Genomic DNA, 22,813 nt, shown 5'->3' with positions numbered 1-22,813 from the left:
GCGAAGGCTTATCCGCGATCGCGAAGGGTAATGCTTGGGCGGACAATATAGTACTCTATTTCGAGGGTTCATTTTAACATATTTTGAGTAGTGGAGCTCGGATTTGGGTGATTTTGGAGGGGAGTTTCAATATTTTGATTGGGGAAGTGTTTCTGACTCATATTTGTCCATTATTCATGATTTCATCTTTTGTTTTTATCATTTAATTGGTGATTTGAATTGAAGAAATTGGGGATTTTAGTAAAATCTTTCCTAAAGTATAACATGGGGATTTGAAGGTCGATTTGAGGGTGGAATTGGATGACTTTGGTATGGTTGGACTCGTAATCGAATATGTGTTCGAAATTTGTGAATTTTTGTTCGGTACTGAGGTGCGAGATCGGAGTTGACTTTTTAATTTTGGTTAAAGATCTTTGCTTTATCATTTGAAATTAGTTCCTATGGATTTTATTGATTACATCAAGTTGACTTTGCTAGATTTGAGCCATCTGTAGGTTGATACATGCAGGAAGGGCTAGCTAGGGGAGTAATTTGGCGTGCTTGAGGTAAGTATTTTACATAAACTTGGTTGAGGCACTAGCTGCCTGAATTACTTGTGATAGCTACGTGCTATGAGTGCGCATATGTGTGGGGTTTGAACCCATGTGCGAGCACCAGGGTATTTATCCATGTTCGGGGTAGTGCTTAGGCTATGATATGCCTAGAATTTGCTATTAAACTTTAAGCTATATTGTTTCTCATATCTGTAACCTTGTTGTGAACTATTTGAGACATGTTTGAGGTTACATAGAGGCTAATTCCATGAAAGAACTTGATAATTCCTAATTCTGCGATGAAATTGCCGATTTGAGCTATGGTAGCACACTTTGCACATGCCTCCACTTTAGCAAGTAATTTATACCAGTCCAGGAGCATGCGATATGTTATTCATTCATCATATATGTTTATTCTTGTATATTTGCTTTCGTGTGATATGATTCATACTAGGTTCATGTGACCATGCCGGGCGAATTGTGTTGTTATGCCTGTGACCATATCGGGTGGATTATACTGTTATGCCTGTGACAACGCCGGGCGGATTATGATATTGAGCCTGTGACCATGCCAGCTGGTAACACATTGAATTGGCAGTGAATGCTTGTGGATATGGATCCATCCCCCTAGAGTCACCCTTTCATGTTTCTCTCTTGATGGTGTATACGCGAATATTGAGAAAAACTGATTAGTAGTGGTACGGATATCGAAAGGTTGAGGAAAATCTAGCTAGTGTTGTTTTGGATTTGCATTTCCTCTTTACTTGCAATTTCCGTGGTTATTTACCTGATTCATTGCATATCATCCTTATATGCCGTATTATTTACTGAGCGAATTACTTGAGTAATTGTGCGCGCACACATAGTTATTTCTTTTTTTGCTTCATACTTGATCACATTACTGTTATGCACTTGTTGAATTTATGAAACTGTACAGGTTATAGCAAGTATCATTTATAATTCTTGCTTATTTTACCTCACCGAGGTTAGTTATAATAATTGCTGAGTATATTAGGTCAATTCTACTCATGCTACAATCTGCACTTAATTGTACAGATCCAGGTGTCAGACCCAGTCATCAGTAGGTGAGGCTAGTGGTAGAGTTGATTACTGAGAGACAAGGTAGAACTGCATTCTTGACCACAGTCTTGGCGTCTCTTTCCAAATGTACTGTTGTCTTTATTTTAGACAGTATTGTACTCGGTCATTTTAGACTTGTATTTCGGTATTAGAGCTCATGAATATGTATTTACTTGTTTCTGGGGGATTTATCATGTATTAGTGGTATTTTGCTTTATTGAGGTTTCAAACTTATGTCATTTCTACAAATAAAGTTATTTTGGTTCTTTATTGTTATGCCCAGCTTGCCTAGCAAGTGTTTTAGGCTCCATCACGACGGGTTGGAATTTTGGATTGTGACCAAAGTCAAACTACGGTCACTTCTTTCAACTCAAGCTTCCAACCTTGGGACTAAGTGTCCCAATTCACTCTGAAACTTCCCCGAAACCAAAACAACCACCCCGACAAGTCATGTAACCTCAAATACACATAAGTAAAGCATCAAAGAGGGGAAACATAGCTAAAGTACTCAAAACAACCGGTCGGGTCATTACAATATGCATGTGTTAGGGTTTTCATGCCCGAGAGGGGAAATTATATGCTTCTCGTGCCTTGTTGAACTTAGTGATCCCTTATCTTTTGCTTCATTTAATTATATGACTAATAAATTCAATTATCTATGTTAGAAATTATGCTAGAACATATGACATCTTGAATGGATTTAGTGTGCTATTTTTGAGACTTTTTACATACTTAATTAGACCGTAGCATCATGAACATTTAGGTATACCTGTTATTGTCATGCTACTTGAGCTTATTGATTCGTAATAGGAGATGATGATTGGGCCTTAGAGATATGTTTGGCACGTTGGGTATTTTTGTGTGGTTGTTATGATGTTGGCACAAAGAGTATTGTCGTGCGGTGTGAAATATGATTGGCCGGTTGGTTGTTACCGTGTGAGAAGAATGGGTGTTGAAATTTTGTTATGATTACTTGTTCGTTAAACACTTACATGCCCTCTAGTTTGGTTTATACTATTTGCAGATTTGTATGTTAGTTTCATGTTTGTGTTCCTTATATAGTTACCTCTGTGTTTCATATTTGGCCTGATGGTGTTATATCTATGTTTCTACCTTATCTGTTACTGTTACTCCTATGCTTTTACTTGATTTACTTCTGCTACATGTTCTCTTCGAATTCATGCCTTTACTTGTTATTAGCCCGTGCATGTTACATGCCTCTATTTGTTACGTGATTTACTTATTAGATTGTTGACCTATGACATGCCTTCACTTACTACATGCCTTCACTTACTATATGCCTTTACTTACTATATGCCTTACTTGCTACATGTCGCCGCTTGTTACATGATTTCACTTATTAAATGCCTCTATTTGATACCTATTTTTACTTGCCAAATATCTTTACTCATTTTATGCCCTACTCTTCTTCGCTTAGCCAGATTGGATGACTTTTATATTGGTTGTGTGCTTATGCTTTATGAAAGCCTTGTGATTATATATGGGAGACTAGATCTTGGATATCGGGCTGCCATATTACTTTGTGTCACGACCCGGAATCCCAACCTCGGGGTCATGATGATGCCTAACATCTACTTGCTAGGCGAGCCGATGTGAAACAGAAAAATTAACTGAATTTAACAATTTAGAACAAAATATTAACAATGACAACTATATAAGTCTGAAGTAGAGTAAACTCATATCGAATAACGTAGTCTAAACATAACCCAGAACCTAGAATCATGAGTACATGAACATCTAGAGTACTACAAACAAGGTATGAACAAAATACACTATTTTGAAACTCAATAAAATAGTAAAGATAGTAGGGAAGGGGACTTCAGGACTGCAAACGCCGTGCAACTATACATCAAGCCTTCGACATCGACTGAATACGAGCAAAAGCTATTGAGCGTTGCTAGGACCAAATCCGGTATATGCACAAGAAGTGCAGAGTGTAGTATGAGTACAACCGACCCCATGTACTCTGTAAGTGCCGAGCCTAATCTCGACAAATTAGTGATGAGGCTAAAGCGGGCCACTTTCAATAACTTGTACGCAGTAATAATGATAATAACAGGAATAGAAACATAAAGTGGAAGTAAATCAATTAACTCATGAAAATGAACTCAAACCTCATTATCAGAAAGTCAAGAATAACACGTCTCGTAATCTCATATAAAAATGTCGAGGCCAACTCAACAATAACAATAAGTACAACATATAAAAACGGTTGCGGTGCGCTACCCGATCCCACCATATCATCATTTTTCAATATCAAAATCCGGCCTTATTCTACCATTTCATTTCATTATCTTTCAATTTCCGTTGTGGCATACAACCCACTCCCCAAACAAATTCAATCAACAATAGCAATTCAACAACCAAAGTTTACAAGAATTTCTACAGCAAGAGAGTAAATGTACGAGGAAATGAAGAATTACATAATAATCAATAAAATATCTAATAACTCGAATGTCTCAACTTTACCAACTTATCGGCATCTACCAATTAACAACTCATGCAAGTGAAACTACATTATAGAAGGCAATAATTATTACAAAACTATAATACAATTAAGACATATGACAATTTTGATATGCAAGTAAAGCAAGTAGAGACAAGTAGCAAATAAGTATGAAATCATGGAAGAATGGACAATTTAATACAAGGATAACTAAATGACAAGTAACAACTATGTCATGGAAGTCAAATAATCATGTAGCAAATAAGGCATAAAACATGATATATCATGAAGTAACGAAAACGTGGAAGCTTGGTCTGAATCTCGAGTTTTGACCAATTGCTTCATGATTATTTGGCTCGCAATTGCGAGCCTCCCCTTTGCGAACAAGAGTTCACATTTGCGAGCAGGGTTGGGTTTGCTATTCGTATGAAAGTGAGCCTGTTAAAGGCCCAGGCAGTACATGGTTATTTTCATTTGGGTATGCTCTTGGGCAAGCAGTTGTCAATGTGTAATATTTATACCTATATTCATTATTTTGGGCCTGCAATAATATGTAGACGAAAAAGTTGGGGAATTAGTGGAATGGGGGAAGGGGTATACCTTAAATTTCGTATGAACATGTAGAGAGCATGCTTATAGGGTCTATATGCTTTGTTTGCTACTTTGTATGACATGCTTTATTTCTATACATTAATAGAAATCATGCCTATAGGAATTCAAACCTTTACCTACTTAACTTATCTAATACCCGTACATCATCAGAATCATGTTTGTAAAGAGTTTAAGTGTTCTATTTGTTCAGATGTTTACTTCTATGGGTTATTAGATAGCATGCTTTTAGAAATCAAGCATCAATAATTATTTGCTAAATTGTGCAATAGCAATATGTTTATTAGATAGCATGCATATAGGAATGCACTAATATATGCCTTCACCAATATTCATCGAGATACCATGCTTATAGTACCTTAATTGATTAACTAATCAACTGCTTTTGATGTTCCTATTACACCGCCCACCCAGACAACATGTCTATAGGGATATGCATGATGAATCTATGTTTAAATACCAACTATTAGAGAACCTACCTATAAGACACTGTTATTCGCTTAGAAGCATACCAATAGGATCAAACATGGGTAATTCTAAGTTTTCAAATGGTTTCACTGCCCCATTGTGAAAATCAATGAGAGAAAATGTATATAAGTTTTATAATACCTGTAATCTACAAATTCGATAGACTGAAATAGCAGCACTGCCTGTAGGACATTTTAAACTGGGATCACATAGAAGCCATGTCTATAGGGCTTAACGACTTTAATATGCCTTGATTATGAAACTGCCTACTGCCAAATATGAAATCTGCCCGCGTGCTTTTGTTGCTTATGTGTGGAGGCTAACTTGAGCCATTTATTATTTTTATGTGTAGTCCTATATGTTTTGAATGTGCCCCTAGTTTTATCCTTTGAGCACCCTATGTAAAGTCTAGAACCACCCAAATAGTAGGTCCAAAGCCTTCTGGACCTTAGGTATGGGACGAGTATTGCACGTATAGTACACAGTTAAGAATTGACTTGAGCGCTTTAGGTAAATAACTGTAACATAGTAATTGGGTAGCAATAGATGATAGTCTGTGCCCACTGAATAATATGAGCAACCCCTACCATAAGGGAGTTGCGAAGTATTATTTATGTTGTACGGGGTGATCCTTTAGGCTAAAAACTTAGGAACCCCCCTCCTTTTATATATTTATTGTTCTCCAAATTAGAACAATTAGGTTGTACCTTGTAATCTACAAAGACTTTTACTGATCATTTATATAGTTTAATTCCTTCACATGTGCAATTTTTATTTACACTTGTTTTACATCGTAGTTGAACCTTTAAATTACATGCCTTCCTTCACTTACATGATCACATAGGAAAATTATAATCTAATAATCCCACATAGCGTTAATTTTGGCAGGGACCCATAATTATGGACCTCGAATAGTGCCTAACACCTTCTCTTTGAGGTAATTTGGGCCCTTACCCAATCTTTGGCAACACAGACTAGTTAAAATAGAGTTATTTGCAAATAGGTGCCCTAACGCACCTTAAAATCGTTAGGTGGAGACTCATCTTTTTTAATATCCATTTAGTAGATTAGTCATACGTCAAAACCCGCTTTCACAAGGAAAAGGGGCGCTACATCATGACGACTCTGCTGGGGAAATACTTAGACTCTTACCATAATGAAGTTTTCGCTTATGTGGATTAATGGATTATTTGATGACATGTACATCTTATCCCTATTTCCTTTATTTGCTTAAACTGCTATGACATCTACATCCCCTCCCTATTTCCTTTATCTTGTTTAAGACTGCTATATCATGTCTTTCCCGTCCCTATCTCCCTATTTACTTCATTTAATTACGTTCTTGCACATTTTCACGAGTTAAACTGACTTCTTTATTTTGTCTTTCCTCTTTTCTTTTCTTGCTCTTGTTCATATTTATCATATTATTTACTGTTTTACGTACTTTCATCATGCAGATATCTGGCAATGTGTTACTATTAAAGCATAAAGCATGCTTTCAACATCATACTCCACTCGTGCTTATTATCAACATAGCGTAACTTGGTGAGTGTCCGTGCTTTCCTAAAAATACCCTTTTAAACCGGAAAGGCTTATTAGCGGTAGACTAGTTGATCAGCGGTGCAGTCGACAGTCCCGTGCTTTTCCCTCTCAAGTCATCAACTTGAGAGTACTACTCTAGACCCTTCTAGAAACCACACTCTTATTTGAAATGTACATGTATCATGATAAACCTAGTATGGGTTGAAACATCATTGACGCATCGATCCACTTAGATAAACCTTGTCCAAAATCCAAAGGGATTTCCATAATCCCAAAGGACATCATTATATTATATGCATTACTTGGAGAAAAAATGTGCCAACATGTTGACCATAAGGGTTAACATATTTTTGTTTGCAGAAAATGAAGCACGAAATCCCCAAGTTTATTATGGTCCAGAATATCCCGCCTCTGCTAATTGACTGGTGGAATGACCTAGCACCATGAGACAAAAATCATGTTAGGAGAGTACTGGGTAAGTTTCCATCTTTGCTGAATATTCAACCCAATAGGGAATTAATTGAGGGAGCCACCATATTTTGGGATGAAAAGAGAGTTGTTTACCGATTTGTCAATATAGAAATGACTCCTCTTGTGGAAGAAATAGGGGGTTTCGCCAAGTTACCATGGGATATTCCGAGTCTGCTGGTACCAGACAATCGTACCCCACGTGATTTTCTGAAGATACTAGGTTTTAAAAAGAACGACGAACTAGTCTGCTTGAAGAAATCATACATCCCCTTTGAATTTCTTTATTAGCGATATGGGCACAGTAAATCATATTGCCTGCATCACGAGGAGCTAGCAATTACCTCTTTAGGATGAATATACACCGCAGGGTCTATGTCTTCATAGTCTGTTTCTTGGATTTGTTAATCTTTTCGATGCAAGGAGGGAGAATTCACACTCGCTTAGCCATGGTCACCAGGACCGTGATGTAGGGTATCGAGGGGCAGAAATACACTATCATCCATATGATCCTAGCCTAGATGTATGGCGCTCTGCATAAGTGCAAGCATGGGTTCATACATTTCAAAGGTTGTAATCTCCGACTACAAGTTTGGCTACTAGAACACTTTCAGAGGGGAAATTATTGCCAGGACCTTCTACATAGGCAACTGAATAACTACGTAGCCAGTCATCATCCAACGAAGATGAAATTCATTCCAGACAGGTTTGCAAAGCCTGAAAATGCTGTAGGCTGGGTGTGTTTCTTCAGTAATCAGACAGACGAACAAGTTCATTGGATGTTCGAGTGGTTCCCTAGTAGTGAGTTCATCATCAGGCCCAAAGGAACCACTACAAGGCATCTACCCTTATGCTCTTATAAGGGTAATAAGACAAGCTGGGAGGAAACGAGTCATATCTCGGGTTTCCAACATGGTTCAATATATAGCAAATTTCAAAAGAGATGTTATCCTATTCAAATTCGAGGCCCAACACATGTGGAATCAAATAATCATCGTGGAGGGAGAGACTATTGAATCAGACGGGTATCACGCGGTCACATGTACTACTATCTCTTATGGTTGGAGGATGATATAACCGGGGACATCAAACCAGGGGTCAATCTGAAAGATAGGATCATAGATGAGGTGGCTGAGGCACATGTGAAGTACAAGAGGCTATATAAAAGAGTGTTCGAATCTGAACCTAAGCATCTGGAACAACATAAGATGGATATGGAGGCGATCAAGGAATGGAAGGAGATTGCAAATAAGTCGACAGAGAGGTTGGAGAACCTAGAGCAAGGGCTGATGGAGCTAGAAGGGAAGATGAGAAAGAGGCTTTAAGATTGTCTAGGTATGGCTATGATGAAGGAGGAAAGCTGGCAATGGCTTACTTGCTACTCAAGATGCGCGACCTAGGATGTGTGATTGATGGAGTCAAGAGAGCCAATCATAGAGAAGGTCCTTCTGGGACCAAATAGATTAGGAGATAATGACCTTTATTGCTTTCTAGATTAGATTTCGTTAGCTTTCAATGTAATAAGGCTTTGTGCCATTAGTGACTTCATATTATTACTTCGATTTTGTAAAGGTTGATTTGATTTATTTTTGCATTAATGGAATGAGGCAACGTTGGCATGAATTTTCTCCAAGTCTATATGTCGCTTAGGCCTACCTCGGGCACAATAAGGTCCCCAAATTAAGACGTGAATTATTGCTTAACCTTACCTGCTTAAATATTGCAAACACTCTTTACTTCGTCTTTCTGGCTTGGTTATATTTGTTTTTCTCTCTTTTTGATTACTCATATTCCCAAAGATTGGTTCGTGCATTCTGGCATCATCGGCATACCACACTAGATCCATAGGTCTTCCACCTCCTCCTCCACATACTGACCCAAAAAGCAAAGGCAAAGGCAAAGGCAAAGGGAAGATGGATGATCTAAGTGGTAATCAAAATGACAATTCTACTATGGCAGAAAATGTTGAAACCTCAAACGGAAGAAGTACGCTAGGACAAAATGAGTTGGTCCTACAGCTGGAACATAAAATTGTGGAGCTACAGGGGGAGCTTTAACAAGTCTGAAATCTCGCAAACCTCCCCCTTACTCTAAATGTTCCTGACGTCAACCATCAGAACACCACTACCCAGAATCAAACACCACCGCAAAACACCCAAGCCTAAAATCCACAACCCATAGCTCCACAAAATCCTCCCGCAATGCACCAGTATCACAACCCCGCACCCCCTCAAAACTTTAAAACCCCACCAGTACAAACCCCTCAACAACACCACCATCACCCAACCAAGTATCCGCAAAACACCACCTATCATACTCAAAACGCACCACAATATACCCCCGATCCCCCTCAAACCTCAATCAATGATCACCCATATACCCAAGTCCCAGGAACACACCAAGGCAACCCGATATACATGGAGACCCTACCACACACCTTGTAACAAAACCTCTACATACCTGAACCAATAGTGAAGGACCTGCTCATCCGAAACATGGCTGAGGAACTAAAGAAACTGACATAAAGATTCAAGAGTGTCGAAGTTGGGAAGGGCGTTAAAGGTTTGAACTACGAAGACTTGTGTATCCAGCCGGATGTGGAACTGCCAGAGGGTTACAAATCACCTAAGTTTGAGATGTTTGATTGCAACGGTGATCCTAATGTGCATTTAAGAACCTACTGTGAGAAACTTGTAAGAGTAGGCAAGAACGAACAAATCCGCATGAAACTTTTCATGCGAAGTATCACAGGAGATGCCTTATTGATACGCTCAAATTACACCTTAATAAATAGTGTGAAGCGGTCGATGTTAAATATAATAACCCAACTAGGTTGGGGTCGAATCCCATAGGGAATAGGTGTGAAAAGGTTACTTGAGTGGTGTGAAACTTAACTTAATTTGTAATTCTATTCTGTTAGCTAAAAAAAAGAATGTTGTAATTGAGTGAAATGAATACAAATATAATATTGTGGGGTTGTAATTAATTTGATTAAGAAAACCAAGGTTGTGTCCCCATTGATGGAATGTAATGCTATCGGTGTTAATATGATATATTTCTAATGGAAGTTTCTTCGATATGCAAATGGTTTCTAAGTGACTACCCAAAATTTCCCAATAGTTGGGTAATATCTAATCTTTAAGATTTTCCCAAATGTAAAAGAGTTGAGATTGAAAATAACTAATTTATGCCAAATAAAACCCACTTATTACTAGGCGATTTCATTAAACAAGGGTTAAAGCCTTGAGTTTTTGATATTCAATTCTACCAAACCCTAGCCCACTTTTCCAAGTGAAGATAGAGTGAAATGGAATTAGTTAATGTTTGCAACCACTAACATCACATGAAGCATAAGAATTGAATAAATATCAACCAACCATTATATATATATATTCAATGGTAAACATCCATTAACATTAAACCCATCTAGGGTTCACAACCTTAGTAATTAAAACTAGCTACACATACTGAAATCTAAGAACAAAGCGATAAATAGAGTCATAAAGCTTACAAAGGTACAAGATTCTTTCTTCAAAAGTCTCCAAAGCAATGGTGCATTTAATGCTCCAAAAGTAGTCTCTTTTTCTGACTTAGTTGCCCCACAAAAACCCTAATAAATCTATTTATAGTGGGCTAAAAGTCGGAGCCAAAATTGGACAAAAATAACCCTGCAGAGCATTTATGCGACCGCATACTGGTCGCAGATCACGTATGCGATCCGCATATTATTCGAAATCATCGCATAATCTCATGTCTCCAAACCCAGCTCTTGATCGTATTTCAATTATGCGGTCTGCATATACATTATGCGACCGCATATTCCTCCGTATAAGTGCTTCTCAGCTTTCTTGATTTCAGTTATGCAATCTCTATACGGTCCAAATAATCGTTATGCGACCGCATAATGGGTCGCATTTTCTCCTCTTCAGTTAACCAACAATCTACTTCAGTCTGCGATGGTTATGCAGTCCGCATATGCTTTATGCGACCGCATACTTTCATCATTTCTGCCCTTTTGTGGCTTTTTGACTTCTTTTCCATGTTTTTGGGTCCTCAAGCCTCATGCACTGCAAAACACCAAAACTTCATAAGAATTAACTAAAAATGCATTAAAAGATGAGCTAAAGTCTATGCAATTGGTATCAAATGTGCCGAAATTCTACGACACATCAACACCCCCAACTTAAACTCTTGTTTGTTCTCAAGCAACTAGAACAAAAATTATCCTATTCTAAACTCTTGTCGACAATTCACGAACAGTAGTGACCGTAGATGGTATTGACTGTCAGTTAACAAACATGTAACTTCATTTATTGACCCTTCATGGAAGACAAATATCACTTAACAATGCGACCAATCAACTTGTAAACTTTGAGCCTCAACCAAACTGACAAAATGTTACTTACAGCTAAGTGCACTCGTATTCTACTTCAAGAACCTAACTTCTGTTAAATCTTGCAGTTCATGCGCGCTCATAACAAAGAAAATCCCCAACTCACACATATTTACAGGGGATGCAATCAAACACTCTTTCACTCTGAATGAAAGCTACATGTTACAAGTATCAGTCCATATGTTTGCCCTTATTTTAACTTGTTCCTATCTCAGGAATGATTGGCTAAAGATCACCTGGGTCTTTTCACATGTTGTAATGTAGGTTTCGGGATGGGTTTGATGAATATCTGGGAATGTAGTGGCTATACCCTCCTTGAACTCTACATATACTTTGCCTCTTTACTACATAGCATTGATCAACCTCGAGTTACCGACAACGAATCACCTCCAAGTGTTTATTCAATTTCTACAAGACTCCACTTTTCTCTTCTTCTTTTTTTTTTTAATACATAAAAGCATTTCTTTTCGGAGCTTGAGTTTCTTCATATATATACAATTTTGAGGAACCATAATTGTTTCTTCTACATTTAGTGTCAACCTTTCCAATCTCCACTTTGTACCAGCACCCCCAACTTAGTCTTTTAGCCTCATTCTTACTCGTTCAAGGAGGGTTAGGTTCAAAAGAAGAAATTATTTCACAATGGGGTAAAGGTTTGTAATGTGGTAGCCAAAGAAATGGTTAAAGGCTCAACGGGAGTAATTAGGGTAATTTATGTACCGGGGAGGTCAATATTTGGTCAAAATTAGCTAAAAGTCACAAAGATAGCCTAAGATCGTCTCAGCACCCAACCATTAGCCTGAGATTTGCACAAAGAAACCAACCAGGCAAGTTCTAGACATCACAAGTTAAGCATGCGTATTATTTACACAAATCCTCACTCACTCACGATGCATGAACTATTTGACTCAACATAGTTTCAGCCTTCAAGTGAATTCAAGGCAACTCACAGCTTTTATCACATGATATGTAAGATTCTGAGTAAACATAAAGTCAAAGAGCGAGCCTCAAGTTCACCAGAGTGGCTAACCATACAAAGTCAAAGAAGGAAAGGTACAATTTATTCACCAAAGATTTCCTTACATTCTTGAAACTAGACAATCACACCAAAAAAGTCAAAACGTTCCATGCTACTTCCATGGTTCTACTATTACACCCTTGGAAAAGAACCTGGCGAAGCAAAACCAAGGGGAATTTTTATTACTAGCTACCAGTCTATACTATTAAAGAAAAAGGATTTAAAGAAGAGGGATTTATGAAAAGGGATTTCATACAACTATTTACACAAAATATCTACCCCACCCCCAACTTTAATAGCATGCATTGTCCCCAATGCAGAAAAATTGAAAAGCAAAGTTTAGGGGCTTCCTGTGGCGCACTAGGCGCTCGGAGGGTCTGGAGCATGCTGGGCAACTGTGGGATCAACTCCAGACTCTGTAGCACTAGCAAGCGGAACCTCAGAATGTGTGGTAGTGGTCTTTGAGGCTAGAGTAGGAAGCTCCACCTGCTGTGTGGCTGAAGTAGGAGTTTGGGAACTGCTGGATATGCCCTGGCGACCATGTCAGCAAGTGAATGTGCAATTGCTTTCTGCACGTCTGCTTCCTCTGCAACCTGAACCTTTGTAGAAGCATCCTCTGTAGAAGTAGCCACCTGCTTACCCTTATAGTCTCGCTGACCCTTAGTTTCCTCTGCCAATGCTTTCTCATCGGTTTCCTCATCTCCAGTCACTCCATCAGCAGATTCTCCTTCTGACTCTCCAGAATCCTCCTCTGAAGGAGTGTCAATATGGACAATGGCAGCTGGAGTCTTTAAAGTCTCTGCATCCTGTGCCTCCGGGTCTATCATGAGGTTGGAGAAGTCCAAATTTAGGCTCGGAATGGAGGTGCTTGTACCCTGCTCACCGCCGTCCGGAAGGAGAGAAGTCAAATTGAATTCTAAGTTCTGCAGCTTGTGCAGCTCTGTTTTTAGCTTAGTAACATCTTTCCTAAGTTGTGGCATATCTCCAACCTCGCCTCGCTCGACCTTTTCAAATTGCACTTCAAAGTACGTAGGGTGATCTTCATATGATTTATGCTGTTGTTGAAGCGCACTCATTGATGCCTGGATGGGACCCAATGCTTGCTTGATGAGTTTTTGTAGTTCCTTTGTCAGCCGGTCTACCTTGGCGCTGGCATGCTGGGCTAGTAGACACAGCTTTGCGATAGCTGGCAAGGAAAAAGGTTGTTGTGCAGTGCTTGGCTGAGGCTGAGGAGTGGTTGAGGAATCAGCGGGAGCAACAGGAGTGTCAAACATTGATGGGAGAGAAGGTGCAGGTGCTGGTGAGTCTGATGCATGAGGGAATAAGACCTCGAGCTGGATGTCTGTTTCCTTGTCTACTGCATCACTTAGCTGAGTGATGTCAATGCACTGGAGAGCCTTCTCCATACGATCATGCTTCGGGACAGGTGGAACGCTTACAGCTTTGCAAAGAGCGGTGATCAAACATGGGAAAGGAAGAGAGGTTTGCTTTTGGTTTGCCATAATTCCCAGCTCCTTGAAGATAATGTGTTCCACATCAAACTTGATGTCCGACATGATGCATGCAATTATGAGGGCCTTTTCAATGTTAATGTCTGTCTCATTCCTAGTCAGTATCAGACGGGAGCAAACAAAGCTGAGCCAATATCAGGCCTCCTGGGTGAAATCCCGTTTGTAAATCTTGTGGCGCGGGTCAATCCAGGAGGGGGTTCCTTTTGCTAATGTTATCCAAGTACGCTCATTATCTTTGTTGGTTACTTTTGCATCATATTCAGCTGTACCTGATGACCAGTCCTCAAAGAATAGATCATTGATTGTGCCTGCGTCACAGAGAACCTGAACCCCTCGAACTAGAACGGAGTCCAAAAATATCCTATTCCTCCTTTGCTCAGCATTTCTTGAGGCAGCATACGAAGCATAGAACTCCCTCACAAGTGTTTCATTGTAATCATCTAGGGCATCCGTGAAGAATCCCCATTTCCTCTTTTGAATATTTTCAATTATGTGAGGGTAGTTCTCTTTCAGACCATTCAGGCTTAACTGTTTCTCCTCGAGAATGTTTCTCTTTCTTATCCCCTCTTTGTATAGGTTCCATGAGCCTAGGACCCCAAACCTCAAATTTTCCCCGCTCTTCTGCCTTGCTTCAGCTTGTAGGTCAACTAATGGCAGGATGTCCATCTGCTCCCCCTCCTCTTCAGACTGGAAGGAGTGCTCAGAAGTGTTGCGGGTGGTTTCCGGCCATTGACGTTTAGATTGTTGTGCTTGTTGGTTCGGAGCAGCTCTTTTCTTTCCACGAGCAGGTGGTGATCGTATTTCAATAGATTTTCTTGGTGCCATTCCTGCAATAAAATAGTGTGTGAGTGGTGGGCATATCATAAAAAGTATATGGAGGAAAAATAACAGAGATAAACAATTTATGCGATGGGTTATGCGGTCGCATACCCACTATGCGGACCACAAACTTATCGTAGAATTTCACACCCCAGACTTAAGGGAATATGTGATCGCAAAAACCACCGCAAAACTAGTTTTGTGACTGCAAAGGGATCGCAGAATTGCACACACGAAAGGTAGTTTAACTGATTGTATTTGCGGTAGCTATGCGGTCCGCAAAACACCTTTGCGACCGCATAAGCGGTCGCATAAGTTCACATCACTAGGCCTTCTAGGGTCTTGTTTGCGATGACTTTGCGGATCACAACCCAATTATATAGGCCATAAAGATTATCTTCTTCAGTCAACAATGGTCAAGCCTCCCACCTACATAATTCCCTACACTCGTAGGCAAACATTTAATCACCAATCGCCCACACATGTACCCACCGCACATGTTTGAGAACAAAAACGAGATATGGAGTTCAATTCAAACGATGGACATTATGCAATGAATCCACAAGAAAAAGAAGATAAAAAAGATTTTTTTAAAAAAAGTGAAAGAGTCACATACCAGATATCGAAGCAAGATGAAGGTGAAATCTGAGTTATGAGCGAGGTAAATTCCTTAATTCCGATCCTTGATATGTGATCTATGTGCGTGATTAAAATATTTTTGGCTTTTCTTTCGTTTCTTTTGTTTTTGTGTTTTTGATTTTGTGAGAGTCGTTAAGTGTTCGTGTGTGAGTGGGGTTGACAGTATGCCAAGTGTTAGAGATTTATACCTGGACGTTTTGCGGTGGGTAAGTGGTCGCATAACATATTATGTGGTCGCATATGTGTTATGCGATGATTTTAGAGCTGAGTTATTTTACCCCCATTCTGCAATGTATTCTGCGGTTGCATAACTACTATGCGGACTGCAGAACTTGAACTCTTACCGTAGTTTTTAGACCTAAGTTCCCCAAATTCTCTAACCGTGTTTGCGACCACTATGCGGTTCGCAAAGTCATTATGCGACTGCATAGTTGCCGAAAACCCCTGATCCACCATTTTTGCTTTAGTCCTTGCACTCTGTTTCATGGTAAATTGGGCTACCTGCACTCTAATACACATGTCAACCTGTTCAATCACTGACAACTAAAAAAAAAAATTTTACCACACATGGGTTACCTCCCAAGAAGTGCTTGATTTAACGTTGCGGCACAACGATGTTGGTCCCTTTTGGGCTACTCAGTGGTGGGGGTTGGACTATCCTTGAGAGAAATTTGCTCTACCAAGTGCTTGTCTTATGTTGTGCCCAGGTAATGCTTAACCCGTTGGTCATTTACTTTGAAAGTTTGAAGTCCGTCCTCTGACTCTAATTCAATAGCACCGTAAGGGGACACATTCACAATTTTGAATGGGCCAGACCATTTGGATTTGAGTTTGCCCGGAAATAACTTGAGTCTCGAGTTGAAGAGCAAGACCAAGTTACCAAATTTGAATTCCCGCTTCCAGATCTTCTTGTCATGAACAAACTTCATTCGTTCCTTATACATGGCTGCACTCTCATAGGCATGAAGATGGAATTCTTCCATTTTGTTGAGTTGTGTCATTCTCAGATTAGCAGCTTCAGCCCAGCCAAGATTCAACCTTTTCAAAGTCCACATGGCTTTCAGTTCAAGCTCCACGGGCAAATGACACGCCATACCAAAGACTAACCGGTACGGTGAGGTGCCAATGGGAGTCTTAAATGCGGTGCGATATGCCCACAATGCATCATCTAGCTTCCTTGACAAGTCGGTCCTCTTTGCATTGACAGTTTTTTCTAGGATATTTTTAATCTCCCTGTTGGAAACTTCAACTTGACCACTCAAATGAGGATGATAAGGTGTGGCCACCTTGTGCTTAACGCCATACTTTTCGAGCAGCCCGGTGAAAGCCTTGTTGCAGAAATGAGAACCACCATCACTAAGGATGGCCCGTGGAGTACCAAACCGCATGAAAATGTTCTTCCTTAAGAATGCGGTCACACTCCTTGCCTCATTGTTGGGCAAGGCGATTGCCTCAACCCACTTGGAGACATAGTCCACTCCCACCAAGATATATTTCATTCCATAAGAACTCACAAAGGGACCCATGAAATCAATCCCCCACACATCAAAGATCTCGACCTCCATTACAAACTTCATAGGCATCTCATGCCTTTTAGAGATTGATCCTTGCCTATGACATTGCTCACAAGCCTTGACCATTTGATTCGGGTCATGGTAGATAGATGGCCAATAATAGCCACATTCAAGCACTTTCACGGCCGTCCGATTTCCTCCATGATGACCCCCAACTGGGGAGTCATGGCATGCTTTGAGAATTGGCATTACTTCATCTTCCGGAACACATCGCCAAATGATGTTGTCGGCACAAATACGAAACAAGAAGGGCTCCTCCCAATAGTATTGCCTACACTCCCGCAAGAACGTTTTCTTTTGATATGTTTCTAATCCATCGGGGACAAGGTCGCTAACCAGATAGTTAGCAATATCAGCATACCAAGGAGTGAATGTGTCAGACAATGCCAATATGTGCTCATCTGGAAAAGCATCATTGATGTCAAAGTTCTCTTTTGGCCTCCCTGCTTCTTCAAGCCTAGATAAGTGATCCGCAACTTGGTTTTCTGTCCCTCTTTGATCCTTGACTTCAAAGTCAAACTCTTGCAACAAAAGGACCCATCGAATCAATCTTGGCTTGGCATCCTTCTTCGCCATAAGATAGTGAAGAGCAGCATAATCAGTGTAGACTATCACCTTGTATCCTAAGAAATAGGCCCGAAATTTTCAAAAGCATAGACAATGGCAAGAAATTATTGCTCGGTCACAATATAATTCATTTGAGCACCATTGAGACTCTTGCTTGCATAGTAGATAGGATAAAAGATTTTGTTATGTCGTTGACCAAGCACCGCCCCAATGGCTACACCACTGGCATCACACATGAGTTCAAATGGAAGAGACAAATCCGGTGTGACAATAATAGGTGTCGTGGTGAGCTTTTCTTTCAACTCCTCAAATGCTTTGAGACACTTTTCATCAAATACGAACGTAGCATCTTTTTCAAGGAGCTTGCACATGGGGTTTGCAATTTTTGAGAAGTCCTTGATAAAACACCTATAGAAGCAGGCGTGCCCCAAAAAACTTCGGACACCCTTTACTGAAATGGGTGGAGGAAGCTTAGAAATGATTTCAATCTTTGCTCGGTCAACCTCTATGCCTTGTTTGGAAATATTTGGCCCAAAACAATGCCCTCATCCACCAAGAAGTGGCACTTTTCCCAATTTAGTACAAGGTTTGTTTCTTCACATCTTTTGATTACTTGTCTAAGGTTGTCAAGACAATGCTCAAAGGAATCACCCACTACAGAGAAGTCATCCATAAACACTAATAGGAAATCTTCCACCATGTCCGAGAAAATTGACATCATGCACCGTTGGAAGGTAGTCAGAGCATTGCATAGCCCAAATGGCATCCGACTAAAAGCAAAAGTCCCATATGGGCATGTGAATGTTGTATTCTCCTGATCTTCCAATGCAATGTTGATTTGGTTATAGCCGGAGTATCCATCCAAAAAGCAATAAAATGACCTTCCCGCTAGTCGATCAAGCATTTTATCAATAAAAGGCATAGGGAAATGTTCTTTGCAAGTGGCACTGTTGAGCTTCCGGAAGTCCATTCAAACTCTCCATCCGGTTACAGTCCTTGTTGGGATGAGCTCATTTTTCTCATTTTGGATAACGGTCATGCCTCTTTTCTTTGGCACAAATTGCACCGGGCTCACCCAAGAACTATCGGCAATGAGGTAGACTACCCCGACGTCTAACCACTTGATGATTTCCTACTTCACCACCTCCTGCATGGACGGGTTTAATCTTCTTTGGTGATCCACACTAGGTTTGCTTCCTTGCTCCAATTGTATTTTGTGCTCACAGATTCTGACGGGAATCCCTCGGATGTCCGCTATTGTCCACCCAATGGCTTGTTGATGTTCCCTTAGGACATTCAATAAATGATCTACCTGCACATCATTCAACAAGGAAGAAACGATTACCAGTAAAGTATCATTAGAGCCAAGAAATTTATACCTTAAGTATGGTAGAAGTGGCTTGAGTTCATGTTGTGGAGGCTCAATAATTGAAGGCTTTGTTGGGGGAGTGGCTCTATTCTCTAAGTCAAGAGAAAGCTCTATTCCCACGTCCTTCTAATGCATTCATCGATTCCACATACCCCTCCATGTTTTCACCATCGAAATTTACCAATATTGCCGCCAAAGCCTCACCTAGGCATTCTTCTTCCATCTTCATTTCACTTTCATCCTCTACCTCATCAACAACATCAATGACTGAGATGCCTTCATATGCATATGGCAACTTCATACCCTTACTTGCTTGGAAGGTGACCTTTTTATTATTAACTCGGAACTTGATTTCATTTCGTTATGAATCCATAAGTGCTCTTCCGATAGCAAGGAATGGCCTCCCCAAGATGATAGGGATTTCTTTGTCAACGGCACAGTCAAGGATCACAAATTCGGCCGGAAGGAGGAACTTTCCCACTTTCACTAGGACATCATCAATAATTCCCACTGGTCTTTTGATTGAACGATCAGCCATTTGCAACCTCATGCTTGTAGGTCTCGGCATGCTTAACCCCAATTGCTTGTAAATGGCAAAAGGCATCAAGTTAATGCTAGCCCCATTGTCACAAAGAGCCCTTGCAAAATTTCGCAAGCCAGTAGTACATGGAATAGTGAATGCTCTCGGGTCTTCTTTCTTTTCAACGGTGGTTGTTGCAATAATGGAGATAACTCGGTGAGTCACATTCACCACTTCATTCTTAGTGGTTCTTTTCTTGGTTATCAAGTCCTTTAAGTATTTAGCAAAACCCGTCATCTCTTGAAAGGCTTCCATAAATGGTATGTTCACCGACAATTGCTTGAGAATGTCATAAAATTTCTCAAATTTGCTATCATCAACCCTCCTAGCAAGTCTTTGAGGGAACGGAGGGGAAGGTCTAGGAATTTGTGCTAGAGCTTTTGGTGTCTCTTTCGCCTTTTCCTTTACCTTTTCATGATTTTCTTCTTAGACTTTTAATCCTTTTGGGAGCTTTTCAACTTCAATAACAATCGGAACTTCAACATGTGCCTCAACCTCTTACTCAAGATCATCTACTCCAACAATTTGTTCATTTTCTCCTTAAAGTACCTTTCCGCTTCGCGTGGTGATTGCCATGCAATGAGAAGTTGGACCACTCCCATTTCCTTTAGGGTTTGCAATTTTGTCACTTGGGAGTGTGCCCTTCGGCTTTGGATTATGCTCTCTTGACAAATCTCTCATTTGCATTTCTAGCTTTTGTATTTATGCGGTGTGTGACCCCACAAGTTCGGCCATGTTTTTCATTGTAGTGTTGCCCCTTTCTTGATTTTGCAATATTCTTTCAAGCATGCTCTCCAACTTGGACTCACTTGAAGAACCTTCCTTATAATGTGATGAGTTAGAGTATTTCCCCTTTGGTGAAGCATAGGGGTTTGAACTCCGATTTGCATAGTTATTGTTGTTGTTGCTCCAATTATCTTGACTTGATCCACCTTGATCATTGTGCCACTGTTGATGGCCTTGCCCTTGCGGGTTAGGCCTTCATTGATTTTGTTGATGATAACCACCTAGAGAATTATGGACATAGTTTGCCTCCTCGCAATCTTCGTTTGATAAGGGTTGCACATCTTCCACAACATTTACCTTTTTAGTTTGGTTTTCAGTGAACATCTTGGTTAACACATTAGTGTTTGTGGCAAGACCGGCAATTACTTGATCTCTCTCTTGGTTCTCCTTAATCATGTTGGTCAAAGAGGGAGTACCGTATGCAATTGCACCCGTGGTATCTTCCAAGTGCCAAGCTTGATTGTGTTCTGCCATGTTGTCGAGAATTTGTGTGATCCTTGTGAATGTTTTGTCCATAAAAGATCCATCCGCCGCATTCTTTTCTATGGATTGGTTCAACGGATCCAAACCCATGTAAAACTTTTCTAACAAGATTTTGTCCGAAAAACCATGATTAGGCGACCTCACTAGGTATAGCTTGAACCGATCCCACACCTCATGTAGGTGTTCTCCCGGTAGTTGCTTGAAGAAGAAAATTTTATCCCTGAGCTCGGATTTCTTACTTTGTGGGAACCATTTGGCTAGTAAAGCACGAACTAGTTCAGGCCAAGAGTGAATGGAGTGAGGTGGTAGATTTTGGATCCATTTCCTTGCCTCTCTAACTAGTGAGTACTTGAATACCCTCAGTCTTAGGGCATCATCTGACACATTGTTCTGTTTGTGCATCGCACACACACCCAAGAGGTTTCTAAGATGTTGTGTTAGATCATCATCGGTAGAATTCCTAAAAAACCCCTCTGCTTTAAGCATTAGGATCAAACCATGTTCCACTTTGAAGGTAGTAGCCTCAACTCGCGGAGGGACAATGGCATTTGTGTCCTCGATGTACTCATCTATATCCGCAAAAGGATTCTCTTCTTCGCCATACTCTGCCATGTTTATCTAGCACACCAAGCAAAGCAAGCAAAGTGTGATGGAATAAAAATGTTAAGTAAAACACACACCAAATAGTAATTTCAAGACCGTATTCCTCGGCAACGGCGCCAAAATTTGATACGCTCAAATTACACCTTAATAAATAGTGTAAAGAGGTCGATGTCAAATATAATAACCCAACTAGGTTGGGGTCGAATCCCACAGGGAATAGGTGTGAAAAGGTTACTTGAATGGTGTGAAACTTGACTTAATTTGTAATCCTATTCCGTTAGCTAAAAAAAAGAATGTTGTAATTGAGTGAAATGAAGACAAGTATAATATTGTGGGGTTGTAATTAATTTGATTAAGAAAACCAAGGTTGTGTCCCCATTGGTGGAATATAATTCTATCGGTGTTAATATAATATATTTTTAATAGAAGGTTCTTTGATATACAAATGGTTTCTAAGTGACTACCCAATATTTTTCAATAGTTGGGTAATATCTACTCTTTAAGATTTTCCCAAATGTAAAAAAGTTGCGATTGAAAATAACCAATTTATGCCAAATGGAACCCACTTATTCCTAGGCGATTTCATTAAACAAGGGTTAAAGCCTTGAGTTTTTGATATTCAATTCTACCAAACCCTAGCCCACTTTTCCAAGTGAAGATAGAGTGAAATGGAATTAGTTAATGTTTGCAACCACTAACATCACATGAAGCATAAGAATTGAATAAATATCAACCAACCATTATATATATATATTCAATGGTAAACATCCATTAACATATATATTCAATGGTAAACATCCATTAACATTACACCCATCTAGGGTTCACAACCTTAGTAATTAAAACTAGCTACACATACTAAAATCTAAGAACAAAGCGATAAATAGAGTCATAAAGCTTACAAAGATACAAGATTCTTTCTTCAAAAGTCTCCAAAGCAATGGTGCATTTAATGCTCCAAAAGTAATCTCTTTTTCTGACTTAGTTGCCCCACAAAAACCCTAATAAATCTATTTATAGTGGGCTAAAAGTCGGAGCCAAAATTGGATAAAAATAACCCTGCAGAGCATTTATGCGACCGCATACTGGTCGCAGATCACGTATGCAGTCCGCATATTATTCAAAATCATCGCATAATCTCATGTCTCCAAACCCAGCTCTTGACTGTATTTCAATTATTCGGTCCGTATATACATTATGCAACCGCATATTCCTCCGCATAAGTGCTTCTCAGCTTTCTTGATTTCAGTTATGCGATCACTATGCGGTCCGCATAATCGTTATGCGACCGCATAATGGGTCGC

General features: G+C 39.9%; 1 protein-coding gene across 1 annotated transcript; it reads right to left on the bottom strand.

Moving 5' to 3' along the window:
• Positions 1-19,418: 19,418 nt before the first annotated feature.
• Positions 19,419-20,324, bottom strand: LOC104110591 (uncharacterized). The gene is made up of 2 exons (XM_009620115.1): positions 20,187-20,324; positions 19,419-20,045 (listed from the first exon to the last, which is right to left on the bottom strand). The coding sequence occupies exons 1-2, from the start codon at positions 20,322-20,324 to the stop codon at positions 19,419-19,421; spliced, it is 765 nt and encodes a 254-aa protein (XP_009618410.1).
• Positions 20,325-22,813: the final 2,489 nt, after the last annotated feature.

The sequence above is a fragment of the Nicotiana tomentosiformis genome, chromosome 2 (assembly GCF_000390325.3).
Source record: "Nicotiana tomentosiformis chromosome 2, ASM39032v3, whole genome shotgun sequence".
In the NCBI taxonomy this organism is placed as follows: domain Eukaryota; kingdom Viridiplantae; phylum Streptophyta; class Magnoliopsida; order Solanales; family Solanaceae; genus Nicotiana; species Nicotiana tomentosiformis.
Note: the sequence above shows the minus strand (reverse complement) of the source record. Positions and strands in the feature narration are given on the sequence as shown.

Coding starts and splice junctions, on each gene's coding strand:
- LOC104110591 (XM_009620115.1), bottom strand. CDS start 20,324: ATGCAAATGAGAGATTTGTCAAGAGAGCATAATCCAAAGCCGAAGGGC. Junction 20,046..20,186: donor TCACCACGCGAAGCGGAAAG/GTACTTTAAGGA, acceptor AATCATGAAAAG/GTAAAGGAAAAGGCGAAAGA.